The sequence below is a fragment of the Leopardus geoffroyi genome, chromosome E2 (genome assembly GCF_018350155.1).
Source record: "Leopardus geoffroyi isolate Oge1 chromosome E2, O.geoffroyi_Oge1_pat1.0, whole genome shotgun sequence".
Lineage (NCBI taxonomy): Eukaryota > Metazoa > Chordata > Mammalia > Carnivora > Felidae > Leopardus > Leopardus geoffroyi.
Window position 1 is genome coordinate 26,615,506 of NC_059335.1, and position 27,410 is coordinate 26,642,915.

At 38.9% G+C, this 27,410-nt stretch overlaps 1 protein-coding gene across 2 annotated transcripts in view; it reads left to right on the forward strand.

Annotated features, from left to right (window-relative positions):
• The window catches only part of LONP2 (lon peptidase 2, peroxisomal), a 105,714-nt gene that overhangs the window by 65,948 nt on the left and 12,356 nt on the right, over nucleotides 1-27,410 (forward strand). For both annotated transcript variants that reach the window (XM_045442662.1, XM_045442660.1), the window contains 2 exons: nucleotides 4,693-4,826; nucleotides 26,658-26,800. In XM_045442662.1, coding sequence (XP_045298618.1) covers nucleotides 4,693-4,826; nucleotides 26,658-26,800 — 277 coding nt within the window. The remainder of the gene's footprint in view (nucleotides 1-4,692; nucleotides 4,827-26,657; nucleotides 26,801-27,410) is intronic.

The following is a 27,410-nucleotide window of genomic DNA, read 5'->3' on the forward strand; positions in this document are numbered from 1 at the left end:
CCCCTGCAGTTACCACATTCTTATCAATAAGGTTGCTTATGTTTGTGATTGTTTTATATATTTGGGGGCTCCCGTATTTGGCACATAGACATTTATAATTGTTAGCTCTTCCTGATGGATAGACCCTGTAATTATTATATAATGCCCTTCTTCATCTCTTGTTACAGCCTTTAATTTAAAGTCTGATTTGTCTGATATAAGTATGGCTTTCTTTTGACTTCCATTAGCATGATAAATAGTCCTCCATCCCCTCACTTTCAATCTGAAGGTGTCCTCAGGTCTAAAATGAGTCTCTTGTCAACAGCAAATAGATGGGTCTTGTTTTGTTTTTGTTTTTTTTTATCCATTCTGATACCCTATGTCTTTTGGTTGGAGCAATTAGTCCATTTATATTCAGTGTTATTATTGAAAGATACGGGTTTAGAGTCATTGTGGTGTCTTTAGGTTTTATGCCTGTAGTGATATCTCTGGTCCTTTGTGGTCCTTGCAACATTTCACTCGCAGAATCCCCCTTAGGATCTCTTGTAGGGCTGGTTTAGTGGTGATGAATTCCTTCAATTTATGTTTGTTTGGGAAGACCTATATCTCTCCTTCTATTCTGAATGACAGACTTGCTGGATAAAGGATTCTCAGGTGCATATTTTTTCTGTTCATTGCATTGAATATTTCCTGCCATTCCTTTCTGGCCTGCCAAGTTATAGATGCAAAAATTCTCAATAAGATATTAGCAAATCGAATTCAACAGCATATAAAAAGAATTATTCGCCATGATCAAGGGGGATTCATTCCTGGGCTGCAGAGCTGGTTCAACATTCGCAAATCAATCAATGTGATACATCACATTAATAAAAGAAAAGATAAGAACCATATGATCATATCAATCGATGCAGAAAAAGCATTTGACAAAATTCAGCATCGTTTCTTAATAAAAACCCTCGAGAAAGTTGGGATAGAAGGAACATACTTAAACATCATAAAAGCCATTTATGAAAAGCCTACAGCTAATATCATCCTCAGTGGGGAAAAACTGAGAGCTTTCCCCAAGATCAGGAACACAACAGGGATGTCCACTCTTACCGCTGTTGTTTAACATAGTGTTGGAAGTGCTAGCATCAGCAATCAGACAACAAAAGGAAATCAAAGGCATCAAAATTGGCAAAGATGAAGTTGAGCTTTCACTTTTTGCAGATGACATGATATTATACATGGAAAATCTGATAGACTCCACCAAAAGTCTACTAGAACTGATATGTGAATTCAGCAAAGTCACAGGATACAAAATCAATGTACAGAAATCAGTTGCATTTTTATACACTAATAATGAAGCAAAAGAAAGAAGTAAACTGATCCCACTCACAATTGCACCAAGAAGCATAAAATACGTAGGAATAAAGCTAACCAAAGTTGTAAAACATCTGTATGCTGAGAACTATAGAAAGCTTATGAAGGAAATTGAAGAAGATATAAAAAAATGGAAAAACATTCCGTGTTCATGGATTGGAAGAATAAATATTGTTAAAATGTTAATACTACCCAAAGCTATCTACACATTCAATGCAATTCCAATCAAAATTGCACCAGCATTCTTCTCGAAGCTAGAACAAGCAATCCTAAAATTTGTATGGAACCACAAAAGACCCCAAATAGCCAAAGTAATATTGAAGAAGACAACCAAAGCGGGAGGCATCACAATCCCAGACTTTAGCCTCTACTACAAAGCTGTCATCATCAAGACAGCATGGTATTGGCATGAAAACAGACACATAGACCAATGGAATAGAATAGAGACTCCAGAATTGGACCCACAAAAGTATGGCCAACTAATCTTTAACAAAGCAGGAAAGAATATCCAATGGAAAAAAGACAGTCTCTTTAACAAATGGTGCTGGGAGAACTGGACAGCAACATGCAGAAGAATGAAACTGGGCCACTTTATTATACCATTCACAAAAATAAACTTAAAATGGATGAAGGACCTGAATGTGAGACAGGAAACCATCAAAACCTTAGAGGAGAAAGCAGGAAAAAACCTCTGTGACCTCAGCCACAGCAATTTCTTACTTGACATATCTCCAAAGGAAAGGGAATTAAAAGCAAAAACGAACTATTGGGACCTCATGAAGATAAAAAGCTTCTGTACTGCAAAGGAAACAATCAACAAAACTAAAAGGCAACCAACGGAATGGGAAAAGATATTTGCAAATGACATATCGGACAAAGGGCTAGTATCCAAAATCTATAAAGAACTCACCAAACTCCACACCCGAAAAACAAATAATCCAGTGAAGAAATGCACAGAAAACGTGAATAGACACTTCTCTAAAGACATCCAGATGGCCAACACGCACATGAAAAGATGCTCAACTTCTCTCCTCATCAGGGAAATACAAATCAAAGCCACACTCAGATACCACCTCACGCCAGTCAGAGTGGCTAAAATGAACAAATCAGGAGACTATAGATGCTGGAGAGGAGGTGGAGAAACGGGAACCCTCTTGCACTGTTGGTGGGAATGCAAACCGGTGCAGCCGCTCTGGAAAACAGTGCAGAGTTTCCTCAAAAAATTAAAAATAGATCTACCCTATGACCCAGCAATAGCACTGCTAGGAATTGACCCAAGGGATACAGGAGTGCTGATGCATAGGGGCGCTTGTACCCCAATGTTTATAGCAGCACTTTCAACAATAACCAAATTATGGAAAGAGCCTAATTGCCTATCAACTGGTGAATGGATAAAGAAATTGTGGTTTACATACACAATGGAATACTACATGGCATTGAGAAAGAATGAAATCTGGCCTTTTGTAGCAACATGGATGGAACTGGAGAGTGTTATGCTAAGTGAAATAAGTCATACAGGGAAAGACAAATACCCTATGTTTTCACTCTTATGTGGATTCTGAGAAACTTAACGAAAGACCATGGGGGAAGGGAAGGGAAAAAAAAAAAAGTTAGGGAGGGAGCCAAACCATAAGATAAGAGCCTCTTAAAAACTGAGAACATGGCACAAAAACAGACACATAGACCAATGGAATAGAATAGAAACCCCAGAACTAGACCCACAAACGTATGGCCAACTCATCTTTGACAAAGCAGGAAAGAACATCCAATGGAAAAAAGACAGTCTCTTAACAAATGGTGCTGGGAGAACTGGACAGCAACATGCAGAAGGTTGAAACTAGACCACTTTCTCACACCATTCACAAAAATAAACTCAAAATGGATAAAGGACCTGAATGTGAGACAGGAAACCATCAAAACCTTAGAGGAGAAAGCAGGAAAAGACCTCTCTGACTTCAGCCGTAGCAATCTCTTACTCGACACATCCCCAAAGGCAAGGGAATTAAAAGCAAAAGTGAATTACTGGGACCTTATGAAGATAAAAAGCTTCTGCACAGCAAAGGAAACAACCAACAAAACTAAAAGGCAACCAACGGAATGGGAAAAGATATTTGCAAATGACATATCGGACAAAGGGCTAGTATCCAAAATCTATAAAGAGCTCACCAAACTCCACACCCGAAAAACAAATAACCCAGTGAAGAAATGGGCAGAAAACATGAATAGACACTTCTCTAAAGAAGACATCTGGATGGCCAACAGGCACATGAAAAGATGTTTAACGTCGCTCCTTATCAGGGAAATACAAATCAAAACCACACTCAGATACCACCTCACGCCAGTCAGAGTGGCCAAAATGAACAAATCAGGAAACTATAGATGCTGGAGAGGAGGTGGAGAAACGGGAACCCTCTTGCACTGTTGGTGGGAATGCAAATTGGTGCAGCTGCTCTGGAAAGCAGTGTGGAGGTTCCTCAGAAAATTAAAAATAGACCTACCCTATGACCCAGCAATAGCACTGCTAGGAATTTACCCAAGGGATACAGGAGTACTGATGCATAGGGGCACTTGTACCCCAATGTTTATAGCAGCACTCTCAACAATAGCCAAATGATGGAAAGAGCCTAAATGTCCATCAACTGATGAATGGATAAAGAAATTGTGGCTTATATACACAATGGAATACTACGTGGCAATGAGAAAAAATGAAATATAGCCTTTTGTAGCAACGTGGATGGAACTGGAGAGTGTGATGCTAAGTGAAATAAGCCATACAGAGAAAGACAGATACCATATGGTTTCATTCTTATGTGGATCCTGAGAAACTTAACGAAACCCATGGGGGAGGGGAAGGAAAAAAAAAAAAAAAAGAGGTTAGAGTGGGAGAGAGCCAAAGCCTAAGAGACTGTTAAAAACTGAGAACAAACTGAGGTTTGATGGGGGTGGGAAGGAAGGGAGGGTGGAGGATGGGTATTGAGGAGGGCACCTGTTGGGATGAGCACTGGGTGTTGTATGGAAACCAATTTGACAATAAATTTCATATATTAAAAAAAAATGAGAGAAAAAAAAACTGAGAACAAACTGAGGGTTGATGGGGATGGGAGGGAGGGTAGGGTGGGTGATGGGTATTGAGGAGGGCACCTGTTGGGATGAGCACTGGGTGTTGTATGGAAACCAACTTGACAGTAAATTTCATATTAAAAATAAATTAATTAATTAAATAAAATAAAAAGACTTAAAAACATGTAATGAACTTTTAAATGTACACTCTTTCATATAAATGTTAATCATATTATTTCTATTTTTACAGGTGGTGCTTAGCCAAAATAAAATATTTTTCTTTGATGACAGGTATACCAGAGAGGCAGGGGTTCGCTCTCTGGATAGGAAGTTTGGAGCCATTTGCCGAGCTGTTGCTGTGAAGGTGGCAGAAGGACAACATAAAGAAGCCAAGTTGGACCATTCTGATGTGGCTGAGGGAGAAGGTCTGTGACTTTGATTTGGTACTCTCAGGCTTGGTGGGAGGAGGCCATGGCAAAAAAGAGTTGGATGTGGAGGGGTGGTGTTGGATAGTCCTTGGAGCAGTGGCACATAATACTCCACCGGTAAAGACGTCCAGTGAATAAGTAATAACTTAACATTGACGTATTTTATTAAGAGGATTCTCTTTTACAAATAGTACAGAGTTTAGGCTGGAATAATACTCAGTATTAATGCTTTAAGGGTATCATAAATTTCTCCAGATTTATGATGGTAAGCTTTACGTATGGGTTCTGGTGTTCTCTTTTTTCCCTCTGATCCACACTGTTGTTGAGTCTTTCAGTATTTATACCATAGAAAATTATTACAGCAGTTTAAAAAAATCCAAGCTGTCCAAATACCTCACAGGTAGATCTTTGTACTCTGGAAGAGCTTTATATATAATAATTTGTTTGTCTTATTTTCTTTGATAGGTATACAATTAAAATGTAATTTAAATTATTTTTTTCTTAAATAAGTGTGGAGGTGGTGATGGGAAAAAAAAAGAAGCGTTCTATTACTAAATCAAATGTGGACATTTCCATTGGTACCCGGTTTGCAAGTTTTAATTTGTTGCCCCAGACCTGTACAGGGTCTCAGTTCATCATCCCATGCTGCTTGCCAAAACTTGCTTTAACAAAACATGACTTGAGCAGAAGGGAATTGGAATTTTCTTTTATAGTAAAAAGATTTGTTAGATGTCCTACCATTTCCATAGCTCTTCCTAGAAAGGAGTTTGATGAATGTGGTTGGAGAACTGTAATTTGTGAGACACATAGTGGAACAGATGTAAAAATCTTCCCTGTTTTTCCTTGTGTTGCTAAGCACAGTACATTTTACATGTTATCATCAAAAGAGTAGACTTTCATATAATCATCCTGTTACTAGTATGATGCTTCCACCCCTGCTCCTACTGTGCCAGAACCTTCCTGGTTTGCTTTCTCCAGGGTGTAAATTTCCCATTTCTGTTCAACTAGAGAGGATAGTGCCCTGGTTCTGTGGAGTAGGGGTAGGGATCTTGAGCTCTAATTGTTTCTTATGCAGACTTTAACATTTTTATGTTTAGTACTGTACATTACCCATCAGTATTTTCAGGGGTACTTCGAATTCCCTAGCTTTTGTAGGATTGTATGGACAACTCCCCTTCCCCCACAGACGTTAAGGCTTCTCATTTCTCTAGGTTAAATGTTTGTTACTTCCTGTTCACCTGCTGTTTTCCATAATACTGTCAGCATCTCTTATTAGCTGTTGTCTTCTGTCTTAATTCTTTTTGTCCTTAAGGGTTTATACTTTCTTAATTTCTTAATTGTCATTTTAGTAGGACTTGGAGAGGAAGTTTAAAGATAAACACTTGTTCAGACCATTATTTTCAAAAATCTGAATTTTCTTTTAAAATTTTTTAATGTTTATTTATTTTTGAGAGAGACAGAGTGCAAGCAGGGGAGGGACAGAGAGACAGGGAGACACATAATCTGAAGCAGGCTCCAGGCTCTGAGCTGTCAGCACAGAGCCGGATGTGGGGCTTGAACCTACGAACTGTGAGATCATGACCTGAGCCAAAGTCAGATGCTTAACTGACTGAGCCACCCAGGTGCCCCTCAAAAATCTGAATTTTTAAAAAATGCCCTAAATGAGTGGTAACCTATCAAGAATGGAATGAATCACTGGTGTAGCTGACAGTGACAGTGGAGAACTGAGGTGTTTTTCCCCTTTTTCTCTTTCTAAATGTAAGACCTAGATCCTCCTGAATTTCCTCCTTTTTATTCTTGGAACACTCCCTTTGTGCTGTGGCCTGCAGGCCAAAGGAAGCTTACCGTAGTCATGCAGTGCTTAACGTTTATATATATGTCCATTAGCATATTTCTAACAATGTCTGTGATCATATTAGCTATTTAAAGATAACCCTGAAATATTCAAGAACTCGTTCAAACAGCTTGTGAACTGTATGGGAACATGCATTTTTTCATGGCAACATTTATTTGGTTACTTTTTCTTAATCCATGATTCACAGAACAAACCCTAAATGATAACATAACTAAGCAGATTTGAGTAGTTAAGATACTACCTAGGTCATCTAGATAAATAATTAGGATAAATACTTGTCTCTTGATGGTGATTTTGGTTGTGGTTCTCATTAGATGCCTGTGGACTCTACAGTGATTCAAATATTGTAAGATACCCTTGAGTTTACTATAAATGACTCTCCTCCAGATTTTAGTAAGATAATTATGAGGTGTCTTGAAATTAGTGTTTATCAACTCAACCAATCCAAAAGGAACATTTCTACAAAAGAGTTAATACTAGGTTTTTATGCCAGAAAGTTCAAATGGTGCAAGCTTAATAACTGAAAGTTCCTCATTAAGAAATGAATTATTTAACATCAGAGTATAAAATAGAACAGTTGTTTTAGAAACTTCAAGGAATGCAGTGAGGGAGTTATTTTTAATGTTAAAATACTGCTGGACTTGGAGTTACTGCCAGGAAGAAAAGTAATTTCAGGCCACAAGCTTCAAAACAGGCAGAAACCTCCAGTGTATCGAACACACTTTCTGGAGTAGGCCCAGAAACACTGGTCTGTGAACAGTTGTCTTTGTATTTGTGGGGTCTGAACTGGCAGTTAAACGGAACAAATAATAACGGAATTTAAAAGCCTGGTGAGATTTATAGTTGATCCGCGTTTGAGGAGGAATATTTATGGTTTCGGTCACTTACCCATGAAGTATGGGAATTATTTCATAAAAGCAGTACTGCCTGTGTTTTTCGCATGTTACTGTAGTATTCTGAATTGTACTTTTTTCCTTCCAGGACATTGGTTGTGTTGGGAGATTAAAAAAAAATAGGTGGCTAAAGTTTTATTCTCCTTTTTGCCTGCCTTTAGCTATGGACACACATGTCTGATTTACTCAATTTTGCATACTTGGATGTTTCTCTGTAAAGAGTTAGGCAAATGCCCATTTGTTCCAGTACTTATGTATCATATGTGTCCATTTAATATCTAGTAAGATTTTCCCTTCAAAAATGATCCTCAGGAAATGATTTGTGTTCTAATCAATCCTTATAGTTTTTCAGAATATGGAACATTCTCAATTATTTTTGAAAAATAATAGTATTTATTGGTGAAGCTACATTAAACTTAACCTCAAGATGCTAGTTTCTTACTTTCATAGAAAGAATTGAAAAATTAGCTAGAAAAAAAAGAAATAACACAGATTTAATGGTTATCCATGAGGTATATAAGACGCCATTATAAATAAGCTTTGAAAATATCACTTAAAGGAATACTGTGTTTATTTTATAGAACTCACAGATAAACACTTCTAGGAACGTGTAAGGAGTGAATGGGTACTTTGGGCCTGGGATGAAATTTCCAGTGGTGGCATCATACACAGGTTCAAGAATGACTGTGTCCTAGACAATCTTGATAGCTAGTTTAGGGTAAGTCCTCCAGCTTTGTTCTTCAGGATTGCCTGGGCTATTGTAGGTCCTTTATTATTTTTTTAATGATTATTTATTTTTGAGAGAGACAGCAAGCAGTAGAAGGGCAGAGAGAGAGGGAGACAAAGAATCCCAAGCTGCCTCTGTGCTGTCAGCAAAGCAGGGGAAGGGCAGAGAGAGGCTGACAGAATCCCAAGCTGGCTGCAAGCCATCAGTGCAGAGTCTAGTGCAGGGCTCGAACCCAGACACTACAGGATCATGACCTGAGCCAAAATCAAGATTCAGGTGCTCAACTGACTGAGCCATCCAGGTGTCGCTGTAGGTCCTTTAGCCATATAAATTTTAGAATCAGCTTGTCAATTTCCACAAATAAGTAAATAAAACCTCCTGATACTTTGATTGCATTGAATCTGTAAATCAGTTTGGGGAGAACTGACAATTTGATATTATCATGTCTCCTAATTTATGACTAGCTTGATTTAAGTCTTAATAAATGTTTTAAGTGTTTTAATAGTTTTCAGTGATGAGGTTTTGCATATTCTTTCTTTAGATATATTCCTAGTTGCTGGATCTTTGTGTATGTATATAATTGTAAATGGTATTTTTAATTTTTTATTTTCTAATTTTTTTCTGCTACTACCATGTGGGCATACTACATTGACCTCTATTCAGCAAACTTGCCAAATTGACTTATTAATTCTAACTATAGATTCTTCTGGATTTTCTGTGTACACCATCAGTTATCAAAATTGGAAATAATATCAGTTTCTACTTCTTCCTTTGCTGTTATTACACCTTTTATTTCATGTCTTCCCTGATGTACTAGCTGAGACCTTCAGGAGGATGTTGAATAGATATAGTGGTAATACCCAAAGTAGGCAGGAAAAAAAAAAATGTGAAGAAATTACCAGCCTATATAACCTTTGTTTTGTGCCCTCAGGCGACCACTCTTCACCTAATTGATGATAAAATCTCATTTGTACAGGATTCTCAGTAGCTGTCTAGTTTGATTCAATTCATATCCCTTCACAACATTCCCCGATAAACACTGTGCCTTGCCTATTTGATTCTGTTAGCTGATGCATCTTTATAAACTTGGCTATTTCCCAGTCTCCAAGAAAATAGAAGCTATAAGTTGGGGGAGAAAAAGCTGAGTGGTTGGGTGGTATGAGTCATAAGCAGTAGGATTTGATGTCCGTGAAAACATGCCTGTCCTCCCTGAGGACCCTGCTGACCACAGGTCAGACTCTGACAATTTCTGTAGTTTGGTTTGGATCTCTGTTTGACTGGGTTGTATTTTGACACGTATTGTTTCTCTGGTACCTTTGCCTTGGGTACGATAGTAAAATCGACCTAATATTAAGTGGAAGAAGGTAGACATAATATGCTTAATTTTTTGGTATGTCCCTTCCAGACAACTTCACAGTTAAAAATGCGTCAAGATAAAATATTTGAATTTTACGGCACCAGTTCTCCTCATCTGTTAACTTTAATTCTCCCAGTGCACCCACGACTGACTGGGGGAGGACAGGTACCCTGCTGCATTAGCACATCTGCTTAGTATTGCCAGGAGCCAGTGGGTCAGAGGCCGTGGGAAGAACCATGTGCTGAGGGAGTTTGGATGCCTGCTCCTTGCTTATTGTGCTTTTATCACTGTACGTGCCATTCATTCTCTAGGCTAGCTCTTCTCCTAGCCTTTCTCGGGTCCATTTCCGGGAGGAATCCTCTTCTGTTGGGCCACCTTCAGTGTTCTTTGTTGTGGCTTCCTGCCATTGACTTCTCAGGCCCTGAGTATCCTTTATGATAGTTATTTTAAGTGTGGCTCCTTTGTAACCAAAACAGGAAGCTGTTCCTGCAAGAGAATCAAGTGTTTTGATTCTTTCAGCTGTTTTTTTTTTTTTAATCAGTCCTCTGTAAATCTGAATCCTACCAATTCTGTCGTCACTCGTCTGCTGTCATGAATGTCATGAATGCATTTCTTGTATCAGTGGAGAATACTGTAATTGAAGTAGTACAATGGAGAAAACATTGTAATGTTTTTAGGAAGTGACCTCTGAGCTTTATGTAACTTTTTGCTAAGTTCTTTTGTCTTTGACTTCTTGGAGCAGTCTTGTACTTGTTGCAAGAACTGTCCCTATCTTTTGGATTTTACATTAGTTATCTAGTGCTGTGTAACAAATTACACCAAAATTTAGTAGATTAAAGCATTTAACAAACATTTATCATCTCACAGTATCTGTGGGTCAGGAATCCAGGAACAGCTTAAACTTTGCTGGGGGAGTTATGGCTCAAGACCTCCCATGAGGTTAGACTCAAGCTGTCAGCCAACTTGAAGGCTTAACTCAGGGAAGATGTGCTTCCAACGTCACCTCCATGGTGGTTAGCAGATTTCAGTTCCTTTGCTGACTATTGGCCAGATCTTCAGTCTGTCACCATATAAGGCTCTTCCTACTCTCACGACACGGCCACTGGCTTTCCCCCATAAGAGTGATATGTGAAAGGGAAAGACAGAGAGAGTCTAGAACAGAAGCTATAATCTGATGTAGTCATCACTTCTCCCACATTCTGTTGGTCACACAGACCCACTCTGGTACAGTGAGAGACGGCACCACACAGGCATGTGAAACCTAGGAAGTGGAGATTGCTGGGGGTCATCTTGAAGACTAGCTCTCACAGATTCTTTTTTTTCTTTATTTTAAAGAAGGCTTTTATACATCTCATGTCTGTTAATACAGCCCCCATTTCTGAGAGTTGAGATAGTTTGTTCAGAGTTCTAAAGAAAACCTGTGGTTTGGTTGTTAATAGAGAGTGGGAATTTCTGTGCTGCAGAAACAGTTAAGAGTAGCTGTGTTACTCTGCTAGGTGGGCCTTTGGGGGAGAAGAGCTTAATAAGACTCGCAGGCAAATGAGTGGTTCTTTAGCAACCACTTTTGTCAGCTTTCAGTGTGGATTTTGTTGATGTTCTTGTTTGTTTTCTTTGGGGACATAAAAACGTTGTTAGCTGTTTTTAGTGAAGCAAGGATAATTGAGTAGTTTGCTGTCACTTGGTTCCAGTCACATGTAAACGTCCTCAACTGTCTGAACCGGAATCCCGTATCTTCTTTTCTGGCTAGTGTTAGAACAAAAAAGAGAGAATAGTTTGGGTGTGTGCCTCTGAACCTGAAAACTGTACACCAGACGCTTTGGCTGTTTATTTTAGATTGTTATAATACTGAGAAGTCAGATTTTTCATTTCTGAGGAGATGCCTGTGTCTGATGGGTAAGAGGTCTTTGAGCACCTTGTAACAAGTCCCAGTTTTAGTATTTATGGACACTGGATTTAAATTGGCCCTACCTTTTCCTAATCCTGAAGTTACACAACTTTGAATATTTCTTCTTATTACAGAATTTACCAATTTAAACAGCTATAGCAATTTAGCAGCCATCACAGTCTAAGAAACTTCTTTGTCAGAAGGATTTTTCCAAGCCAACACTGAAGTCTTTGCCATTGAATCATGGCACATGCCATGCCGTTGATCATGATCCACGCGTCATACTTGAGCTGATTTCTTATCTGAGATCCAGGTCACATAAACAGGGCTTAGAAGTTTTAATTCAGCTTTGCATTTCAGTATGTAAAGCCTTTCTTCACCTGTTCTTGCTTATCTTTCCTTTGATTGTGTTAGGGCTCAGGACAAATAAAATTTTTTAATAGTCAAAGGAACTAAGGTTAGCTGTGGAGGAAGATGGACTAAAGAGAGAGTATTAGTCCCAAGGCACCTGGCTTGCTGGTTCTAAAGCTTTGGAGATTTGTAGGGTTCTGTTACAGCTAACTGGGTTTTACAAACCAAGATTACAAAAAAAAAAGAAAAAGAAAAAAAGAAAAATGAAATCTAGAGAATAAGAGTTTGTATGCTTAATACTTTGCATTTGTAGGGATATTAGGCAGCACGTTGTGTCCAAACATGTAAAATCAAATGATGTTTTAATGCTGAAATGAAAATATCATGTCGGCATGTAGTGCCAGTGTCATGAAGATATATTAATATTTTTTTCTGACATTTACGCTAATTTGTTCATTGTTCCCTCATCAATATTGGCCTGGTTTAAGAAAGATTTGTTTGCCTATGTAGACTGGAAGGAAGTGGCAATGAAGGAAAAACCCTACTTACGTATGATAGGAGACAAAATATTTGTTATTTAAACTCTATTTTGGGACAGGAAAATCAAATATTGTCAACAAATTAAAAAGCCATTGTTTCATTTAATGAATCATATAGGAAGATGTCATGGCCTTTAAGTGTCATTGTCTCATGTGATCAAAACCACCCTTTTAAGTTGCAAGATATTAATAACAATAGCATTTTTTTTTAATATTACACATGGCCTCTGCATTTTAACTGATAATCTAAAGTTTCCCAAGACTATTTTTTGAATCTCTAATACAGGAAGTGAGATTTATTCATGCACAAAACCTTCTTGGAGACAGTGGTCCGTGCTCCTTTGTCTGGTACAAAGTTAAGACCCTGTGTCTTGGACCCTTGTATAGTATCTCATTCAGTCAGTGATTCAGCTAGCATTTACTGTATGCCAGGTTCTAGATTGGTTCCTGGGAAGCAGATGAAGGAAAACTCCTCTAATGAATATATTTAGTCCATTGGAGGAAGTAGACATATAAAAAATAATTTTTAGATGTGAGATGTTTCAAGCATTGTGCCAGTGTTTAAAGTGCTAATAGGGGCGGTGCCTGGGTGACTCAGTCGATTAAGCATCTGACACTGGCTCAGGTCATGATATCGCAGTTCATGAGTTTGATATCCACGTTGGGCTCTGTGCTGATAGCTCAGAGCCTAGAGTCTGCTTCAGAATCTATGACTCCCTCTCTCTCTGCCCCTCACCCACTCATGCTCTCTCAAAAATAAATAAGTGTTAAAAAAAAGTTTTTAAAAAAGTGCTGTGAGGCACTGAATTGATCATTGAAAGCTTTGTTATAGATATTGTAGCTTTTTGAAATTGCTTTTAGTAAGTTGAGACAAAATGGTCGTTTGCTTACATCTCAGAATTAATTGGAATGGATAAATAGATGGGAAAATAGGTTTTCCAGATATTCTATTTTAATATTCTTTGTTTTCATGAACAGATAACTACTTCTAAAATTGAGAAATGGTTCACAATCATAATTTCCATCAATATCTCCGTATTTACTATGTAGAAATGTTTAGTAGGTGAATTTGAAAGAAAATGTATTTGGTCATGTTAAGGTTGTGATCATCATCCCCAAAGTAATGAATTAAATACTGGCAGAAAGGATGTTAAAGATTTTATTGCTAGCATAAGGGTTTTTCTGGGCATTTGAACCACGGATTTCTCCATTAGAACTAATTCCTTTAAAAAAAAAAAAAAAAAAAGATTGAAAATATGCAGGCACAAATGCCTTGGCAGCCCCAGTCAGTAACTTGAATCTCAGTTGCATTTAGCACACTTCCTCTGGCTGGGAGCATGGTTTTCTGGAAAAGATTAACCTGAAACTGACAGCACAAATTATACAGTTGGAAATATTCAGGTTTTTCTGATTTGTTTTTAAGATACTTTGTTTTCCCCTTTCTGCCTTCCCAAGAGAAAGCTCTCAGAAGCATTGTGTCCATGGTCAGTTTAGCTACGAGGCACATACTTGTACTATCTTGTAAGAAATGACAAAGCCGGTTATAATCTCAGCATCTCATCTCACTTTTTAAAGCAGACTCAGTTAAAAAAACAAAACAAAACAAAACAAAACTTAGTTGTTTTTATAACTGCAACCATACAAATCTTTCTCTTTAGGCCTAAATGCAGTCTGGATCCATATATACATACCCACACTAAAGAGTTGAGATATAAACAGTATTCCCCTTCATTGGTCCGTGGGCAACCTGTCTGCCAACTAGCTGTTGACACACCTAGTAACACACCTCCTGCACCCATGCACACAAATAACAGTTCAAATGAATTTCATTTTGCTCCTGCTTCAGAATTCAGGAGCCCAGCATGATTGTAATAATATTATTACATAATTAATCTTCACTAATTAAAAATGTCTATGTTTACCCCAGAAAGTCAGCATTAAGAACAGTAATCTTTTGGCAGATCAAAGTAATCATTGTTTTGGTGATTTGTCATTCATCCAGAGATTTTACAAAGATTTATTTCAACAGGCATAACTAAAGAGCTGTATTGTGTAAGGCACTGTGATGAGTTGGTGTGGCAAGATTAGAGCTCATCTAGGCTGACTCTCCTTCTGCAGATAAGGAACATAGGGCCCAGTTTCTTAGACAAGGTTTTGCTCCATAACTGTCAAATTATGTTCTGGGTGCTGTTCACTCCCTTCAGCCTAAAAGGTGTTCCAGAATAGTGGGAACTACAATGAGAAAGGTGTTTTGGGGAGTGCCTGGGTGGCTTAGACGGTTAAGCATCCAACTTCAGCTCAGGTCATGATCTCACAGTTTGTGAGTTTGAGCCCTACGTCAGGCTCTGTGCTGACAGCTTAGAGCCTGGAGTCGGCTTCGAATTCTGTGTCTCATTCTCTCTCTGCCCCTCCCCCACTTGTGCTCTGCCTCTCTCTCTCAAAAAATAAATACATGTAAAAAAAATTTTTTTTTTAAAGTGGTTTGGCATCTATTGTGGTTGATCTTGAACACAACTTCTAGAAGTTAGGAATTTGCTTAATTTGTGATGTAGGCCAGTAAAGATGAGGAAACGTGGCAGTGATGTAATCAGAGCAATGATTTAGAAAGATTCATTTGCAAGTAGTGAAGAACATGAATACAGGCATACGTTGGAGATATTGAGGGCTTGGGTCCAGAACACCACATAAAGTGAATCAAGTGAATTTTTTTGGTTTCCCAGTACTTATAAAAGTTATATTTACACTATCCTGTAGTCTGTTAAGTATGCATTATGTCAAAAAAAATAATATACATACCTTAATTTAAAAATATTTTATTACTAAAAATGTTAATCATCATCTGAGCTTTCAGTGAATCTTAATCATAATTTTTGCTGGTGAAAGATCTTACCTCGATGATGATGGCTGCTGACTGTTCAGGGTGGTGGCTGGTGAAGGTTTGGGGTAGCTGTGGCAATTTCTTAAGACAGCAATGAAATTTGCCACATCGACTGTTCCTTTCACTAATGATTTCTCTGCAGCATGTGCTGCTGTTTGGTAGCATTTACCCACAGTAGAACTTCTTTCAAAATTGGGAGCCTGTCCTCTCAAACACTGCTGCTGCTTTATCAACTAAATTCATGTAATATTCTGAATCCTCTGTTGTCATTCAAGAATCTTCCCCACATCTTCATCAGGAGTAGATTCCATTTGAAGAAACTCCTTTCTTTGCTCATCCTTAAGAAGCAACTTGTCATCCCTTAAAGTTTTGTCATGAGATTGCACCAATTCAGTCCCATTTCTAGGCTCCACTTCTAATTCTAGTTCTCTTACCCTTTACACATCTGCAGATACTTCCTCTAATGAAATCTTGAACCCCTCAAAGTCACTTGTGAGGATTGGAATCAACTTCTTCCAAACTCCTGTACATGTTGATATTCTGACCTCTTCCCATGAATCACAAATGTTCTTAATACCACCCATAATGGATTTTCAGTTTTTCCAGATTTTCAGTTTACTTTTCTCAGATCCATCAAAGGAATCACTATCTATGGCAGCTATAATCTCACAAAAATGTATTTCTTAAATAAGACTCAGAAATCAAAATTATTCCTTAATCCATGAGCTGCAGAATGAATATTGTTTTAGCATACATGAGAACAACATTAATCTCCTACATCTTCATCAGAGGTCTTGTGTGACCAGGTGCATTGTCAATGAGCAGCAGTATTTGGAGAGGAATCTTTTTTCTGAGCAGTGGATCTTAACAGGGGCCTTAAAATGTTCAGTAAGCCATGTTGTAAATAGATGTGCTGTCATCCAGGCTTTGTGGTTCTATTTGTAGAACACAGTCAAAGTAGATTTAGCATAATTCTTAAGGGCCCTAGGATTTTTGGAGTGGTAACTGAGCATTGACTTCAACTTAAAGTTACCAGCTGCAGAGAGTCATCTGTCCCTTGAAGCTCTGAAGGCATGGACTTTTCCTCTCTAGCAGTAAAAGTCCTAGATGGCATCTTCTTCCAATAGAAAGCTGTTTCATCTGCATTGAAAATCTGTTTTTACTGTAGCCATCTTCGTTAATTACCTTAGCTAGATCTTCTGGATAACCTGTTATAGCTTCTCCATCAGCACTGCTGCTTCTCCTTTTACTGTTATGTTATAAAGATGGCTTTGTCCCTTAAACCTCATGAACCAACTTCTCCCTGCTTCAGACTTTTCTTCTGAAGCTTCCTCGCTTCTCTCAGCCTGCACAGAATTAAAGAGACTTAGAGCCTTGGCTCTGGGGGAATGTGCACTTAAGGGAATTGTGTGCCTGGTTTGATCTTCTCTCCAGACCACTCAAATGTTCTCCATATCAGCAGTAAGGCTGTTTAACTTTCTTATCATTCATGTGTTCCCTGGAGTATCACTTTAAATTTCCTTCAGGAACTGTTCCTTGGCATTTACAACTTGGCTGTTTGGCCAAGAGGGCCGGCTTTCAGCCTTTCTTGGCTTTAGACATGCCTCCCTCACTAAGCCTAATCATTGTTACCTTTTGACTTAAAGTGTATGTGTGTCTCTTCCTTTCACTTGAACACTTAGAGGCCATTGTAAGGTTATTGATTAGCTTAATTTCAGTATTGCTGTGTCTCAGGGAACAGGAAGGTCCAAGGAGAGGGAGAAAGATGGGAATGGCTGTCAGTAGAGCAGTCAGAACACACATAACATTTACCGATTAAATTTGCCCTCTTATATGGATGTGATTTGTGGTGCCTCAAAACAATTACAATAGTAACAGCAAAGATCACTGATCACAGACCACCATGTAATAATGATGAAAAAGTTGAAAATGCTGTGAGAATTACTGAAATGTGGCACAGAGACAAAGTGCTCAAATGCTTTAGGGAAAATGGTGCTAACAGACTTGCTCTAGGCAGGGTTTACAGGCCAGTAAGTGTCAGAGTCAAGATTCTAACCTAGGCTAAACTTAGTGGCTACACTGTGCTTTCATTATTCCTATATATCCTATGTCCATTGTCCCTATAACAACTATTTGAAGTGTAGATACGATTTCTCTCATTTCAGATGGGGAAGTAGAAGCTTAAGATGATAAGGGAAATGAACAATCTGAACAGGAAATTAAGAAAGCAGTTCTGTTTACGGTAGCAAATGGAAATGAAAACTACGATGAAATATCACTTCACACCTGTCAGAATGACTGAAATCAAAAACACAGAAGCAACAGGTGTTGGCAAGGATGTGGATGGAGAAAAAGGAACCCTCTTGCACTGTTGGTGGGAATGCAAGCTGCTACAGAGGAAAATAGTATGAAGGTTCCTCAAAAAGTTAAAAATAGAACTACCCTACAATCCAGTAATTGCACTATTGGATATTTAGCCAGAAAATACAAAAACAGTAATTCAAAGGGGTACATGCACCCCTTTGTTTATTGCAGCATTATTTACAATAGCCAAACTATGAAAGCAGCCCAAATGTCCATTGATTCATGATTGGATACAGATGTTGCGGTGTATACGCACGCGCGCGCGCACACACACACACACACACACACACAAAATGGAGTATTATTCAGCCATAAAAAGAATGAGATTTTATGATTTACAACAACATGTTTGCTAGGTGAAATAAGAGAAAGATAAATACCATATGATTTCACTCATAGGCAGAATTTAAGAAATAAAACAAGCAAAGGAAGAAAACAAAAGACAAACCAAGAAACAGACTTAACTATAGAGAACAAACTGTTGGTTGTACTAGAGGGGAGGTAGGGGCAGAGATAGGAGAAATGGGGGATGGGTATTAAAGATTATACTTACCTGATGAGAAAAAACAAAATGAAAAAGCAAATTCCATTTACAATGGCATCTAATAGAATTAAATGCTCAAGAATAAAAAAAGATACCAAACATTGCTGGAAAGAAATTTTAAAAGGCCTAAGTAAATGGAAGTATGGATAGAAAGACTTAACATTGTTAAGATCTACCGTTTCAATGCTGTCTGCAGATTCAGTACAGTCTCTTCTGGAACTTCAAGTCTTTTTCAGAGAAATGGGAAAATCGATCTTCAGTTCATTAGGAATTGCCGTGGGCCCCAGCTACCCAAAGCAATCTTGAAAAAGATCAAAATGGAGGACTCTCACCTCCTGACTTTGAGTCTTCTATTAAGCTACATTAATTAAGACAGTATGGTACTGGCATAAGGACAGACATATAGACCAGTAGAATAGAATAGAGAGCACAGAAATAAAGGCTCACATATATGGTCAATTGATTTTTATCAGGGATACCGAGACCATTCAATAAGGAAAGGAAAGTCTTTTTAACAAATAGTGCTGGGAAAATGATACCCACAAGCAAAAGAATGAAGTTGGGCCCTTACAAAACAAATACATAAATACAAAATTAATACAAAATTAAAATAAATATGGAAATTAACTAAAATTTGATCGATGACCTAAATTTAAGAGCTTAAGTTATAAAACTCTTAAGTGAAACATTGGGGAAAATCTTCATGACATTAGATTTTGCAGTGATATGGATAGGACACTAAAAGACACAATAAAATAAAAAAAGAAAACGGAAGAAAATATTTGCAAATCATATATCTGATTAGGGATTGGTATCCAGAAATGTATAAAGAACTCCTACAACTTTAACCAACAAAAGCAACCCAATTCAAAAATGACCAAAGGACTTGAATAGACATTTCAAAGAAGATAGGCAGATGGCCAATAAGCACATGGAAAGATGTTCAACATCACTAGTCAGTAGATCAGTGCAGATGAAAACCATAATGAAATACTACTTCATGCCTATAAGAAAAAAAAGGAAAATAAAAAGCATTGGTAAAGATGTGGAGAAATTAGAACCTTCATGCATTGTTGGAAGGAGCATAAAATGGTGTAGTTGCTGTGGAAAACGGTTCATCAGTCCCTCAAAAAGTTAAACATGGAACCACCATATATCCCAGAAATTCCATTTCTAGGTGTATATCCAAAAGGGTGTGGTACACAGGGACTCAGACAGATACCAGTGTTCTTGGCAGCATTATTCACGATAGCCAAAAGACGCAAACAACTCAGTTGTCCATCAGCAGATGACTGGATAAGCAAAATGTGGTGGATACATACAGTGGGGAAAAAAGGATGAAAATTTGATGCTACAACATAACTAGGCCTGGAAAACCTTGTGCTAAATGAAATAAGCCAGACACAGAATGGCAGATATTCTATGATTCCATGTAATGAGCTACCTAGGATAGGTACATTCATAGAGACAGAAAAGTAGAATAGAAGGGAGGGAGAATGGGGAGATATTATTTAATGGCCACAGAGTTTATACAGAGATGATGAAGTAGTTTTGGGTATACATGGTGGTGATGGTTATATCAGCATTGCAAATGTATTTAGTTCCACTGAATTGTATACTTGTGAATGGTTAAAATCCATATTATGTGATACACATTTTACCATAATAAAAAGTTTTGAAAAGGTTAAGGGAATTTCCCAAAGTCCTAGAGCTTACCAGGTGGAAAGACCTGGACCACAAACCCAGGCTTTCTTGACTCCAAGGCGTCTTGGAGGTAAGGAAGGTGGGTTGTACCTCTACTGTATATTTCCAAGGATCTACCCAAAGGGAAGAATACTGAAAATGGGATGTTTCATGTTTTTGTACCTAAAGCGATTTGGTGTATCTGTATATCTGTCTGAGGCCCTAAGATCTTTTTAATCGAAAAATATTAGCTACTCAAAATGGGTAAGAGTTGTCTGCTGGGAAGATCTGTTACTCTTTTCTTAATAACAAAATCATCACTATCATATAAATATAAAATGATGCATCAAAAGATTTTCATTAACTTATTAATTAGACATGTTACAGTTGGTTCAGTGGAGATCCAGAAAGTACACACGTATGTACATAGGCAGTCAGGAATGCTGAAATGTGCAAAACTGGCGCCTTGGGAAAGGGAGAGGATCCACTGTACCTGTACATGACAAAGTTCACTTTCGTTTCTATGGACGAGCATCATTTGCATTACTTTCTGGTTACTATAGCATACAGAATTGAAAAATAGCTTAAAAGCAGTAAAACACAGACCAGCTGGAAGGATACACTGGACAGGATACACAGCAATCTCTTTCCACTCATTTCCAAGTCTTTCATAGGTTGTTTTTTTTTTTTTTTCTTTTATGAAACTCATAAAAGAGAATCCTTGTCTGTAATACCACTTAGGTTGATTATTTCCAGTTAGGAAAAAAATAATCTAATCTCTCAATTTACCACCAGGTTGCCTTGTTTTGTCAAGGAGCTCTTGAACTTTAGGTGGTTTTTCTAGACTGGACCAAAAAGGTGACCTTGGCCAGGAGCCAGGAACCCTGGTACTGTCTGTGATTTGCTATGCACTTAAGGTCTCAGTTTCCTTGAGTATAAAATGGAGAGCTGAGCCAGATCTTTGACTTTCTGCCTGGCCTTTGAAATTTTATATATCATGGTTTTATCCTATGCTTCTTGAATTCCTGATTCTTCCTGAATTCTGCTAATCTTCAGAGTGAGACCCACACATTTTCAAGAAACTATTTCCCATGGACATTGTATTAATATGACAGAAACAGGTAATACTCATTTCTTTGAAGAATTAACCCTGTGTTTTGGGTCCTGGGGATTCTGCTACATGCCATTCTTCCCTCCTCCAACCCTACCCCACCAGCATTAAAAACCCACTCTTTGTGAAAATGAACACTTCTTCCATAATCGAGATGAAAGGGTTCCTACTATCACTATGCCAGAAAATGTAGCTTTTGAACTCATGAGCTGGCACTTGAGATTGTAGTACATACTTGAAGTTAAGCAGGATATAGAGAATAAGTGATAACTAAAATGTTCTGTCTGCAGTAGAGATGATTGTAGAAAACCTACGGCTGTCTGTGGTTTGTTCGATTTTCATTTCCCCCACATTCTGGGGAACTGTTGATGTTAGTAGCCTGTTTTGTGTTCCTGGCCTCTGCTACTTTCCATTGGTTGGATCACCTTTCAAGAGACACTATTTGCCACAAGATTTATTCAGAAAATAAGAAACCTTTTTTTTTTTTTTAAACACAAAGCTAGTGGTGTTTCCAGAGGTATGATAGCCCTCTACTCTTCCTCTTTACCTCCCCTCTTAATGTCTTCCTCTCTCCTTCCTTCCCACAGTGATTCTTGGGCTCTTGGGCCTGCTTTCATTGAAGTCATGCTCCTCTGAGAGAGGAAAAGTGGGTGGAAAGAAACACTCAATCGTGTCCCAGGGACAGCTGCTCAGGAAAGCCTAATCCTTTCTCATGAGACATTTGTAGCTATAGAATATCCTTTCCTAATAACCGTGTAACATCAACTCCAGAGCCCAGCTTAGCCCCCACTGCACTCTTGCTTTGCCAGCAGCCATCACCACAGCACATGTCTGTCTGTTGTACTGCAGGGGGGCCGCTGTTGAGCCAGAGTGAGTGCATTTCCCGCCGTGCCCCAGAGTGCTCCTCCCTTATCTCTTGCCTTCATGCTGTGAAACTCTTGGTTATTCCCTGACCATCCTGGCTGTGTCCTGAATTAGACTGTTAAAACAGGCTGATAACATGGATGAAAGAAGAGCTTGGAGACATCTCTGAGCAGAGTAGAGCAACAAGAAGAACTTCAGGTCCCTCCCACTTTTAGAACAATTTTATTTAGTAATAGTCATATATGTTATAGCACAGAGAAGAATCTTGAGTTTTGGTATCTTTTTCTTTTTTCTTACATATGTTAAATTTTTTTTTTTTTTTATAAATTTTTTTTTCAACGTTTATTTATTTTTGGGACAGAGAGAGACAGAGCATGAACAGGGGAGGGGCAGAGAGAGAGGGAGACACAGAATCAGAAACAGGCTCCAGGCTCTGAGCCATCAGCCCAGAGCCCGACGCGGGGCTCGAACTCCCAGACCTTGAGATCGTGACCTGGCTGAAGTCGGACGCTTAACCGACTGCGCCACCCAGGCGCCCCTACATATGTTAAATTTATGTGATTCCCAGCTGTCCTGTGACTGTGGTCAAAGCCCTATCTCTGGGGCCCTGGGTGGAATTAGGTTGCATTTTGTCTTCTGCTAACAAAAGTGGCTGGAGTAAGACCTGCGAGTCTTAGCAGAGTCTGTGTAAAATATTTCTCCCAACTATATAATTCACTTCCTCCCATTTATACATATTTGGCTTTAAACATTGCTATATTCTCCCAGCGACTCTGTGAGGGTTACTATAATTATTAGGGTTTTACAGATTAGAGAAACCAGATACAAAGAGGTAAAGTAACGTTTTTCAAGGCCAACTAGGAAGTCAGAGCCAGGATTGGAGATTTTTATTGACCATTTCATCATGTAATCTTAATCTAATAACTCAGGGAATAAGTTTAACATTTTGGACTGTATCATGTCATTTGTTCTCATGTATATTATTTTATTTTATTTTTTAGTGTTTATTTTTGAGAGAGAGAGAGACAGAGACAGCGTGAGCAGGGGGAAGGCAGAGAGAGAGGTAGACACAGAATCCAAAGCAGGCTCCAGGCTCTGAGCTGTCAGGACATAGCCTGACATGGGGCTCAGACCCACGAACCATGAGATCATGACCTGAGCCGAAGTCAGATGCTTAACTTACTGAGCCACCCTGGTGCCCCAATTTTTTTTATTTTAATGTTTGTTTATTTTTGAGAGAGTGAGTGAGTGAGCAGGGGAGGGCAGAGAGAGAGATACAGAATCTGAAGTAGGCTCCAGGCTCTGAACTGTCAGCACAGAGCCTGACACTCAGGTATATTTATATTATGTTACATTGGTAAAAAATTGTGCCTTGTGAAAGTGGATACCCTCCTCTTTCCTCAAATTGACATTGTTTCAAAACAATTTTCTCATGTTACTTAAAAACACTTGGGATACAATTTTAATGACTGTGTAGTATTTTATTGGATAGATGTTCCACAGTTTACTTAACCATGTTCCCAGTTTGAGTATTTATACTGGATCTAATTATAGCCAGTGCTGCAACAGGTAGGTTTGTTGTCTAAACTGTTGCCTACACAACACTTGTCTGCACCTCTGATTGTGACCTTAAGGATAGGTTTCTGCAAAATTGGACCACTAGGTCTGAGAGTAGGGATGTCTGGGAGGCTTTCAGTGTATTGATAAATGGCTTTTCTGAAAGATTGAATCACTTTTTGTATTTCCATAAGCTCGGTGTTTGGGAAGACCTCTTCACTTTCTTTAACACCGATGTTTGTCATTTTTTAAACTTCTGTGCTCATTAGTTTAATTTGGTAGCCAGCAAATGGTATCTTGCTTTTATAATTTACATTTCTTAGCTGCTTGGTGAAACCATCCTCTTTCATGTGACTGTTGGCCATTTGTTAGGAAGCACTCATGGGACAGGGCACGCAACAGAGGTTAAACTTTTTTTTATTGTTGCTATTTGCCTTGCCTTAAAAAGCCCACCTTGCTTGGGGCAAGGCTGGTAGTGAACTGTTGGGACCCTGCCACAGTCTTCTCTTGGTACTAATCCCCCTGGCGGGAGCAGGGAGGGGGACATGACACTAGAGCTGAGTGCTTGAAAGCTCATGCGTAGGACACAGGGCTTTCATCTATAACCCAGGCTTCATGCCTTCAATGGCGTCTTTGTTGAGATGATGTTTTGCTTGTTTGTTTTAATGAGGAATAGAAGTGTGAGTTCTCTGAATTTTCAGTAGTTCCTTACTCTCACTTTGCAGTACATGTAGATCCTAGTGGATGACTCTTAAAATCCAGTGCTGGCCTATCATTCCTGATTAGCCAGTACCATCTTTTTGGTTTGAGTTTTAGTTCTCTAGGCTTGCGTTCTAATGGTGGAACATTTTTAAGCACAGATTAGTTCTAAGTGTATTGAATGCTTCATAACACAGTTGCTGTTCCTAAAGCCTGAAATAAATTGTCATCTTTTATCTTACAAGGCCTAGTTGTGTTAGAAATATCTCTCCCCATTGCCACTCCCTCCGTGCTCCAAGCCCTGAGTTCACTACCCCACTTGGAAAGGGATTGGATGTCCTGAAGCATTGGTTACGTAATTGTGGATTGGCTTTCACCCATCCAGTATGACTTCCTCTTGTGATCGTGAATTCCAGGCTGGCAGCAGTAATTAGATCTCAGGAAAGCCCATCCAGCGGCACACCAGGCAAGAGGGCCTCGCAGCCTCTTTCTGTGTGTCGGCTGAAGTTTCAGAACCCTTCATTTTTAGGGTACAGCAGTAACCTTACACAGGTGATGCTTTTCTTTCTGTGCATTAATTTTAAGCAGCAACACCTGCTTTCTGTGCTGCTTTGAGATCTAATGGAGCTCATCTGGCCATTGGAGTACCTTCCCGCCCTCGTCACTGATATGCTCAGACAGGCTGCACACGGAGCAGCAGGCAGAAAACCTCCCATTTCTACAAGCTGCTGAGTAACCCAGTGATCACTGCAGTTAGTGAGACAGAAAAGTGCTGTGAGAAGTTGTAAAGATCAGGGAAAACTTCCTAGAATCCAAACTTTGAAAGATGAAATGACATTATGAAGAAATGACTATAAGAATAGATGTAACTCCAGACTTGGTTTAAGGTACAACACGTGCGTTTCACTTTGTGATCTACAGAGGATTTTCTCCTAAATTCTGTAGAGATAGGTAGCTCAAGGTTTAATGCTGGGCCTGCGATCTGACAGCCAGCAAGTGGCAGAAAAGCTGAGCTCTTATCTGCTTTCTGTCCTGTATCTCTCGTGATTCAGCCTTGAAGAGGAGCCCTCGTAGGGCCCTGCAGAAGAGCAGACCAAGAGAGCCATTCACCGTGAAGGTCATAGCAAGGTTGTTCTGCACGGGACTCATTTAAGAACATCCTAGGATGTCTCCAGTTATCATTAGAGTCTAAAATTAGGGTCTAATATTGTTAAACATACTCAGGAATCAGGAAAGGAGACAGTTCTTTTAACTTCATGAGATATGAGAGTGGAAGAATCATAACAAAAATAAAATAGACAGTCGTGACTTTATAATGACTGTATGTTGTGTTACTACATACAGTAATCATTTCCAGAAAGATGCCTTAAAACATTTCATGAGATAGTACAAGAACTGGAAGAATTATGTATGGCAAAGCTAAAAGAAAAGCAAAACTAGAAATGAGGATGAATACAGTCAAATATTATATACACTTTTTTAATGTTTTATTTATTTTTGAGAGAGAGGGAGAGAGTGCCAGCTGGGAGGGGCAGAGAGGGGGGTGGACAGAGGATCCAAAGCCGGCTCCACACTGACAGCAGCAAGCCCAATGTGGGGTTCAAACTCCAGAGCTGTGAGATCATGACCTGAGCCGAAGTTGGACACTTAACCAACTGATCTACCCAGGGGCCCCTCATACATTTTTTAAACATCTATTCATTTTAGGTTTCTGGCTACAGACTTAAGTAACATTTTTCTTCCCTCAAACTGGAATTACCGAGACCAGTAGAAAGTGGTCTGATAGGTCAGTTGGCTCTTGCTCCTTGTTTGTCTAGGCTCGAACCAAAATGAGTCTGTACTCTGACAAGTTGTTAGCAACCAAGGCTCTTAGCAAGTAAAGGAAATAGTCCTTCATTATAGGGATTTCAGACCAGGCTTCATATTTTCTTACCCTAGCACTGCCATGATGTTTGTTTTATTGGAAAATGATAATCTTGGAGTTGAACTATGTGTTTACAAAAAGAAGCATTGCTTATACTGGGATCTGTCATTTCCAAGTTCATGCTGCCTATCAGGAAATGGGACACCCGATGGAACTCCTCTGAAGAGGGAATTGGAAACTTTGTGTCCATTGATCTAACGAAATTATACAAAATAATCTATTGCATTTGGCCTTTCAGTGTCTGTTTTCTAAAGTTGAACAGAGCCAGGCATTGTTCCTGGCTTAAGAATATAATGGTTAAAAAGAAGACAGGCGGGGTTGTGCCCTCCTGGAGCTTACATGGAGTGTGAGGGGTAGAGGACAAACAGGTTTGAATAAATGAACAAGACAGCACATTACATCACCTTCAAGGGGCTCTTGAAAGACTGATTCTCTGCCTGAGTTCTACAGATCACAAGGTGAATTTTTGTGCCTGAATAAATACATAAAGGTGACTGATCTGTTAAAGTCTACTTTGCTTCTGTTTGATACATACTGCTAATGAATTTGCAAAGCTGCCAGTCTCTGAGAATTTCTAAATACATTTTTCTCTCTTAGGTTGTAAAGAACACATCTTAGAAGATGCAAAACCTGAATCTATCAATGACACTACGGACTTAGCCTTACCACCCGAAATGCCGATTTTGATTGATTTCCATGCTCTGAAAGACATCCTTGGGCCCCCAATGTATGAAATGGAGGTGATCATTCTCATTTCCTTTGTTGATACCCACCAATTTATTCTGATAGTTGCTTCATGGATTGGGAGAGAGGTAGAACCGGGTGGTTTGGGAGGCTGAATTTTGTCCAGAGATTGGAAACTTATTTTCTCTATGGTATTGAATTTTAGTGCTTTATGTGATAATAAGGCTTTTTTAGAGAGCCAGGGACCTTGTCCATATGCTCTTCTGGAAACTCGATCTGAGCTCATTCTCTGCCCTCTAGTTCCATTTTATGAACAGTGTCTGACTTTCTTCCTTAGAAATTCTATATTCCTATTAATTCCTAATTAAGGATTTTTGTGTGTGTGCTATCAAAGGCTTGGGAGACAAAGGTAGGCAAACAGACTAGTACAGAATATCTGAAAACATGAGCCTAGCGTTAGCTTCAGACCCAGATGGTATCTTTGTCCAGACCCAGATGGTATCTTTCAAATATCTGTCATTTCATTGTTAATAAGTTTTAAGTTTCTTTTAGGTCAGAGCCACGAGCCCTATTTCCATCTTTCTCCCTAACTGTCCCTCACAGCAGAGTGTCCAGTCAGAAAGGCCTGAGCCCTAAGACTGAGTTGAGGCAGCTGGATGGAGAGGT